Genomic DNA, 8,740 nt, shown 5'->3' with positions numbered 1-8,740 from the left:
ATCTAGTATTTCTAAATCATACTTTCGTACATTAATATCAACTCCTATGTATGTATGTTGGTACAAGGACCAACTCAAATCAACCCCGAAAAGCACCAACATCGACCCTGCACACTGGGAAGATATCTCAGCAAACAGACCCCTGTGGAGAAATCTTTGAGAAAGCCCGAGTCGTAAGAGCTGAACTCAAGAGACAGGAGAGAAAGCACTGCCTTCTCCTTCCCAAACCAACCCCTTCTATCCCATGTCCACAATGTCCCCGTATGTTTCATGCAACCCTTGGATTGCTAGCTCGGAAACACGAGGCGCAGCCAACTAACGTGTACATACAGATCCACACACTCATTCATTCATACATACATACATACACACATAGGAGTTGATATTAATGTACGAAAGTATGATTTAGAAATACTAGATAAAAAAAGGGGCGGGTCAGTATACAGTTTCGTATTCGAACACTTCGTGGTTGTTATGTATTTTGTTGGGTGTCTTAAGCGACAGGGTCATACCGACGTCCACATCCTTCTCGAATGCAGGTAACCTTTTCTACTGAAAGTAGGTAATTCTCCCTTCTTTTTTCTCATTGCTATTGTTTTATCTCCAACTGTCCCCTAATTAAAGGCCAGCATTTAATTAATTTATCGGTTTTGAAGAAACCCTTTCTACGTGAGTTGTCACGGGGAAAAAAAACAAAGTGTCGACAACAACACAAGGTATAACTACAGTTTAGCGCCCCAAGCGACTTCATTCCTTTATAATTCTTTTCTACTCTAAGCACAAGGCCCGAAAGTTTGGGGGAAGGGTCAGTCGATTAGATCACTGCCTAAGGAACATGGTCCATCAACAGCATTTCTCCATGTTTCTCAACTCTGTCCAGCAATTGAGAGGCCTTCGCTGTCTTCTTCCAGGTTTCTTACACGTAAATGGCTGTTGGTATAACAACAGTTCAGTGAAGGGTTTTGTACTCCATACTGGACAAAAACTTTTCAATATTGCCATTGCTTTCCTACCATTACTGGTCTTGACTTCAACTTCTGCATCACCCTCACTGGAAATATAGTTTCTGAGATATTATTTTGCTTAGCTAAAAATAAGAGTCGGTGGCCGTAGAAAGAATTGCCTCTAGAAACTGGCATCTGACGCATGGAACATTAAAATGCAGCTGTTGCTGATGTGAAGCGTCAAATGTCTGAAACTCTCAGCCCTTGACCCTCTAAGACCAGAAATTCTAGGGGAGGGGGCAAGTCAATTACATCAACCCCCGTATGCAACTGGTACTTATTTTATCAACGACTTTGGTTCTGCTTGCACGTATGGTGCTTTGTCCCTCCTCCTCTCTCTCTGCCCCCCCCCCCATCAAGCATTTTCCCTACATCACATCCCTTCTTTATCTATGGTACTTGTCAGTCGCCTGGTGTTTGTCTTGTTGTGGCTACCTCCTCCTAAAAAAGATGGGGAAGGGGCCTGGGTATATAAAAAAAAAAATTGCTGTAATCACCTGAGAACAGAGTAAGCACATCCCCTCCCTTCTGGTTACCTTTGTCCTTGCTCCCTTTCTGAAACCACTTCCATGCTCACACTGTTTCCACCAACTGCCTCCTTGCTAAGTCTCCGTCCACTGATCCCTCTCTTCTTCCATAACTTCATTCTCAACACTTCTCTTGCTCTCATCCCCAAACCACTCCTATACCTCTCACTACCACTCTACCTCCAACTCACCCCACCCACCATGTCCCTTCCCCTCTTTGACTCTATCCTTCTCTCCCTCACTCTTTTTTTCCATCTTCTGTCTTCTTGTTCTTTTCTTTCCTTGCAAGTTACTTGGCAACCTCGCCAGTGCTAGAGCTACGTAAAAAGCACCCTTTGCACACCCTGTAAAGTGGTTGGCATTAAGAAGGGTGTCCAGCCATAGAAACCGCACCTAAGCTGATGCTGGAGCTTGATGCAGCCATTATTCTGTCAAACTGTCCAACCCATGCCAGCATGGAAAAGCAAACGTTAAATGAGGACAAGGATTTTGATATATTCGTATAATGGGTGCAGGCGTGGCTGTGTGATTTTAAACTTGGTTCTAGGTTCAGCCCCACTACATGACACCTTAGACAAGTGTCATCTACAATATCTTCAGGCTGACCAAAACCTTGTGAGTGGATCCAGTATATGGAAACTGAAAGAAGCCTGTAACATGTTTATGTATTTGTCTTCCTCCACTGCTTGACAACCAGTGCTGGTTTGTGTATGTTCTCATAACTTAGTAGTTTAGCAAAAAAGACAGGCTTAAAAAAAAAAAATAGATAAATAAAAGTACAGAGGTCAATTTCTTTAACTAAGAACCCTTGAAAGTGGTGTCCCAGCATGGGCACAGTCCAATGACTGAAACTAGTAAAAGAACAATAGATACACATTGGTGTGACGGATGTAAACCAGTGTGCCTGCCATAATGCTTGTATCCGTCGTTTCCAATCTGGCTGGAGAAGCTCTGCCTCAGTGAATTCCATCTGATCCATGCAAACTTGGTAAAACAGCTGGGATTTTGAGTGCTTGGGTATTGCGTATCTCCCACAATATCTAACATCCAAGTACCAAGTCTTGTGATTTGTGGGAAGAGACCCTGTTGGACAGGTGGCTGCCTTCTCTCACAGAGTCAACCAGAGCAAGTAAGACTGAGAGCTCTGAGAAGTAAAATAATAACAACCCTTTCTATTGTAGGCACAAGGCCTGAAATTTGGGGTTAAGGATTAAGTCAGTTACTGGTACTTATTTAATTGACCCAAAAAGGATGAAAGGCAAAGTTGTCCTTGGCAGAATTTGAAATCAGAATGTAGCAGCAGACGAAATACTGCTAAACATTTCACCTAATAGAGAGGCTGGATTCTAACCAGAAACAAAGTTAGGCATGGGTTTATTTCTTTCCCTGCTTCTCTATGCATTCGGGGCCAGAGCTTTTTGTGGACAAGCATCATACAATCTTCCTTTCATCCTGAGAGAGAGGACTTTTGTTTCCAACGGAGGCAATAACTCTCTTAAGTTCCTCCATGCTATTCTTATTCAAGCGACAACACTTTCAGCACATCCTCTTCCACTGATGATTGGTCACCTAGGTAACAGAAACTATCTACAACCTCAACGGAATCTCCTTAATTCTTATTGTTCCTGCACAACTTTACACATTTTAAAATGGCTTTCTCTGTTAATTACCTGTGATTCTACTGCACTTCTTATATGTCCATAGCTTGCACTGGATGCAGTGAATAGAATTCCTTCCAAACCCATTAGCGAAAGAAAGTTTTATCTACTTTCTTGTTAACTACAACTTTGGTCTTTGCTAGGTCAACTTTAAGACCCTTTGATTCCGGGTTTTGCTTCCCTACTTGGAATCTTTTATCCAATTCTGTTACAGATTCTACTATAAGAGCATGGTCATCACCATATAATAGTTCTGCTGCACAGTCAGTTTTAAATTCTTCTGTTATGGTTTGGATGATTATAATGAATAAGTGGGGTCTGAGAACTGAGCCCAAGTGAATTCCTACCTGACCACTAAATTCATCACTATACTCATGGCCGAATCTCTTCCCAATGACACCAACCTTATGTATAACCTGTACAGATTTAAAAAGCCACTTACAGAGCAAGGGATTCTGTCAGAAGCTTTCTCCAGGTTGAAGAAAGCCAAGTACAATAGTTTACATTTAGTTAGATATTTCTCCAGCAATTTAATATCTCTGTAACTATTGCTACCAGTCATTAAGCTATAGAGGTGACTAGGCCGGAAATTACTCTACCAGATATTCTAATCGTCTCAGCAGTGATTCCTGATGGTCCAGTGGCTTTTCCTGTCCTCATATCTTTAAATTACATTATCATATTGCTGTCAACTCTGGTCTCTCGGTTGGGTCCATACTTCACACTTTCCATAGTGGCACTGTCATACTTCTTTCTTCTAAGTGCAAGCATACCAATATCCATTTACACTCATTTCTTACCCATAACAACTCTATTCCCTCTGATATACTGCTTTGCAATCTGGAACCTTTCATACTCATGTTAAAGGCTATTGACAAATCTCCTGGGGATGGCTAGGATTTTGAGATTGATGCTTGGGTGTTGAGATATCCAACAACCAAGTCTTATAATTTGTGAGAAGAGACCCTGTGAGACAGGTTACTGCCTACTCTCACAGTTAACCAGAGCAAGTAAGACCGAGAGCTCTGAGAAGCAAGACAATAATAATATAATGGTAATAATTTTTGAGAGGCTGGATTCTTAGTATTCGCTGAAAATGGTTGCATTCAAGATGTTTCCCCGTGCCATATGAAGAATCTATGTGTCTCGTTAGCTGCAATTGGTCCTCAGTTCCATGTGTGTCTCCAACAATAATACCAATGTAGTTTGTGTGGTCTTTGTCCTTTGTTAAGACGTGGAGTCTGCAAAAGATAACATCAAGTATGTCCTGGTTTTCATCAGAATAGCAGTGGTCAACAAAAGCCTTTGCTGCATTGAGACGGGTGGAATGTGTTTCTAAATCTCCTCTTCAATCTTGTGTTAACATCATGAGATGTGTTGAGCCCTGATGAGAAAATCAAGTGGTATGTACCATGGAGGGCCATTTTCAGGCTCTTTCTCCATCATCCTGCTTTCAGTAAGAATGCTCTGTGCTGCTGCTGCTGTGAAGGTCAACCTCGTTTACTTGTTGTTGTTACAGGTAATTATTAAGAAGGACCAACTGACTCAAGCATTATGTCCTGTCATTCATTTTCAAGTACTTTTGTTAACTTCCACTTTGTACATCTTAATGGTTAAAGTCAGTTTCTTTTTTTTTTCTTCTTCATTCCACAGATATGACAAGTGTGAAGGAGAGGAAGTATGAATGCACCAGTTGCAAAGAGAAGTTTTTCACACAACACTTCATGCAGTCACACGTCCAGCGTGTACATAAAGATATTCGGCAGTACCATTGTGAGGTTTGTGGCCAGCATTTCAAGCTGTTCAGCACTCTCTCTGTTCACAAAGACATTGCTCACAGGAGCAACAAGAAATGTGATTCAGATACCACCACCACCACCACAGACAAGGGCCTTGAGAAATTGAGTACTACTTCTGAGGGCAATTCAGCCACATCATCGCAGAGTTACGGAACCAACAGTGATGATAATGGTGATGACACAGAAAACAGTGATAAGCTAATAATGGAATCTACGTTTTCGAAACATATAGACGGAGTGAAGTATTGGATTTGTAAGTTCTGCAGTAGTGCTAAATTACAGCTGCCCTTAATGATACCCCATGTGGCAAAGCACTTGGGCATGACTGAAAGAAAACACAAATGCAGTGAATGTGAGAAGAAATTCAAAACAGCAAAGTGTTTAGAGAAGCACATTTTGATGCACAATGATACAGTGAGGCCGTTTAAGTGTAAATACTGTCAAATGACTTTTCGTCTACATCTGCAATTCAACCAGCACATAAATAAACACGTTGGGGACATTCGATGTTGTTGTCTCCAGTGTGGACGGTTTACTGACAACTTGGCACATCTTAAGACACACATTCTTAAAGCTCATGCATTCTGATAATGATAACAATCCTTTCTTCAATAGGCCCAAGGCTTGAAACATTTTGGGGTTGAGGCTGAGTTGATTACATTGACCTCAGAGTTCAACCGAAAGGATGAAAGCCAGCATGCTAACAATTCTACCAGCTCGCTGTGTATCTAGGGTATCCTTATGTCTATAGAAGTTTGGCTGACTGAATTTTCAGAAGCATCCATGTGTAAGCCTTTCACTTTTAAAAAGGTCTGAATCATCTTGAACTTTACACCAGAACGGCTAAATTTTTCCGACATAAAACCTTTTTACAAAATAATTTTTTATGGTTTTCTTTTTAAAAAAAGGAATCTTTCTTTTACAGAAGTCTCTTTTTTTTCTTTAAGTTTTTTTTCCCAACTGGCCATATCTGACTCAAACATTCTACCTTTTAGGTTTAAACCAGCACGATCCATCTGCTCACACCTGTCCTACAATTTCATTCTAAAAACAGACAATCACATCATTAAAACGTCCAAACTGTGAGATAATCTAGGATTAATTCAAAATTGGCACTCCGTTGGTTGTGAAATTAACATGCAAGTAGCTGAGTACTCCACAAATGCACATGCTCTTCATGTAGTTCTCAGGGAGATTCAGTGTGAGACAGAAAGTGAAAAAGTTAGCCCCTTTGAATTACAGGTGCAACACAAAAGAAAGTATCTTGCTCAATGACATAATGCACTGCCAGGAATTGAACTCACGTCCCTACAACTGTAAGCCAAATACCCTAACCATTAAGCCATATGTCTGCATGGTTAATTGAAAAACAACGTGAATATCTGGGAAATGGCCAGAAGAGTCGTTTTCATTGGTGTAGTGAATATATGTGATTTATGTCTGGAGTGTGTGTGTACCTATCAATCAGAGTTAATGATGTCACAATTAAGAATCCAAGGAATAAGCAGTGGTTAAGCAAGGGGGCCAGCTTCCAGAACTGGTTGGTAAATATGGGATTTCCAACAGAAGGTGATGGTCTTCATTTGGTGGAACTATGAGGAGATAATTGATTTGAGTTCATTCTTGATGGTTGAACTATCGATGCCATTCTACAACACAAATACCTGGTCTTAGTAAACAAAAAGCAAGCTCTTCTACAGCAAGACAATGCAAGACTTCATATTGCTTGAATAATGTGGAATAAATTCTAGGATCTTGAGAGAATCAAACTGATGCCTAACATATAATCCAAATGTAGCTCCCTCAAATTAGTACTTGTTCTGATCCATGGCTTCATCAAACAAGCGGAAAGACAAGAATTGGCAGAAAGATGGCTTCGGACAGTGCAACACGAGAGCTTCTACTTTGAATGCTCAACTGCTTTTATTGTAGCTTGACAAATAAAGCAAGTCCACACAATATTATTGTGATTGACTTCAAAGTTTCAGCTAGGTAAGCCATCATTGGACTGCCTCTGACAATGGCTTAGCTGGCCAATAATACATACATACATACATACATACGCGTGCACACACACACTTTTCAAAGAAAGTGAAAAAGAGAGAATAGAAAGTTTCGGACAATGTGGACAGTTTAATGAAACCGTTTTTATTTCAGGCACAAAGGCCCATCTCCAGAAACCATTAAATTGAAACTATCGAAATGTGATTGTTTCAGTTTTGATAGTGAAATAGTTTTCTTTTACTGTCAGTGTTTCTCATGTGAAGTTCTATTGAAGTTGCATGAGACGGGAGAATTGATGTGCGTGCGTGCTGTGTGTTTGATGGGGTTTGCAAGACAGAATGTGTGGTGTGTATATAAATTGCTTTTGTGAGTGTGTGTGAAGAGACAGAGAGAGTAATGTTGATGGTGTGTGTGTATATGAGAGAAAGAGATTATATGTATATGTGCCGGTGGCACGTAAAAAGCACCCACTACACTCTCGGAGTGGTTGGCGTTAGGAATGGCATCCAGCTGTCGAAACTCTGCCAAATCAGATTGGAGTGTGGACGAGGAAGGGGAAGTCGACCTCTGCAGAATTTGAACTCAGAATGTAAAGGCAGCAGACCAGTGTGATGCTTCGCCAGTGAGTAGAGTGTTTTTTTGTTAAATCATTCATTTTTGTGTGGCAACAAATGCATTCGAGACACTCCGAGATAGAATTAAAGAAAGGTTTTTGATATAAAAAAAAAAAAAAAAAATTTAAAAATGCTCAGCTTGAAAGAGGTTTTTGAAATGTTCTTAATATTAATTTTACTGTGTTTTGCTTCATAGACATGACAGAATTAAATAGACGTCCTTATAATTGCGAAAATTTATTTAAATCTGAAATTATACATTCAAATTATTTATTAATTACTATATATATAAGAGAACACGGATGTAACGAAAGTAAAACGTTAATGTTCGAAACTGCAGCAGTCCATAGATAATTCTTTATTCTGTATATTTCTCATTTTGTCCTGTTCTGGCGTTTAGCGAAATTTTTCTGGAGAACACACACGCATGTACATACACCAATTGCATACATATTTTTGGTACGCATACATGTTCGTATGTGTGTCGCCCGTATATCAACAAAACATTTTTTCCTCGATGGAAAAAAAAAAAACAACAAAAGTCTTAAAAACGTGTGCGTCGCTAGAGGGGGGGGGACTTAACTTCTCTTTTTTTTTTTTGTAAACAATCGAAGCTTTCTTCCACTGGAAAACTTATAAGTTATGGTTGAAAATCGATTTTTACAGCTATATGCGGGTGCCTCTGAGAGATTTTCTTGCCAGGTTTCATGTAGTAATATCAAAAGATCTGGCTTTAAGGATGCTTTATTGTTCTTTTTAGGAGGTGTCCTGTCCATCATGTCTCAGGAGTTCAGTATAGTTCATATCTGGTGACTGTCTTAGCCCCAGAAGCTTTTTAATGCCATTCTCTTCCAACCAACCTTGAAATTGACCCAGCATATGGCTTGTTTGTAATTCGGACAGTTCCAAGGCTTCTTTTGTACATGACATGATTGAACAGTCACATATAGAACATGAAACATAGAAATGTCAACCAATAAAAAAAAAAATATATAAACCTCTTCAAATTAAAATAACCATAAAACGATGTATTAATGGATGCCTATTTACTTTTGTCATGTTTGTGTACAAATGAATAATTTGTTAGAATTGCACTCTGAAAAAAACAAAAGAAAAACAAGAAAAAAAAAAAAA

At 39.6% G+C, this 8,740-nt stretch overlaps 1 protein-coding gene across 3 annotated transcripts; it reads left to right on the top strand.

Moving 5' to 3' along the window:
- Positions 1–6: 6 nt before the first annotated feature.
- On the top strand, positions 7–5,868 carry LOC106879203 (zinc finger protein 724). 3 transcript variants are annotated; one of them, XM_052978185.1, is made up of 2 exons: positions 7–539; positions 4,843–5,868. In XM_052978185.1, the coding sequence occupies exon 2, from the start codon at positions 4,845–4,847 to the stop codon at positions 5,574–5,576; it is 732 nt and encodes a 243-aa protein (XP_052834145.1). In that variant the 5' UTR covers positions 7–539; positions 4,843–4,844; the 3' UTR covers positions 5,577–5,868. The 3 variants fall into 3 exon arrangements, with proteins under 3 accessions (XP_052834145.1, XP_014784157.1, XP_014784158.1); XM_014928671.2 differs by having other exon boundaries at positions 7–558; XM_014928672.2 differs by having other exon boundaries at positions 7–562.
- The last annotated feature ends 2,872 nt before the right edge of the window (positions 5,869–8,740 follow it).

Source organism: Octopus bimaculoides, chromosome 30 (assembly GCF_001194135.2).
Source record: "Octopus bimaculoides isolate UCB-OBI-ISO-001 chromosome 30, ASM119413v2, whole genome shotgun sequence".
NCBI lineage: Eukaryota > Metazoa > Mollusca > Cephalopoda > Octopoda > Octopodidae > Octopus > Octopus bimaculoides.
This window is presented reverse-complemented; position numbering and strand designations above follow the sequence as displayed.

Bases quoted from the DNA above. Each gene is read 5' to 3' on its own strand.
- LOC106879203 (XM_014928671.2), top strand. From the start codon at position 534: ATGCAGGTAACCTTTTCTACTGAAA. The intron at 559-4,842 runs GTAGGTAATTCT...TTCATTCCACAG, and splicing joins GGTAACCTTTTCTACTGAAA to ATATGACAAGTGTGAAGGAG.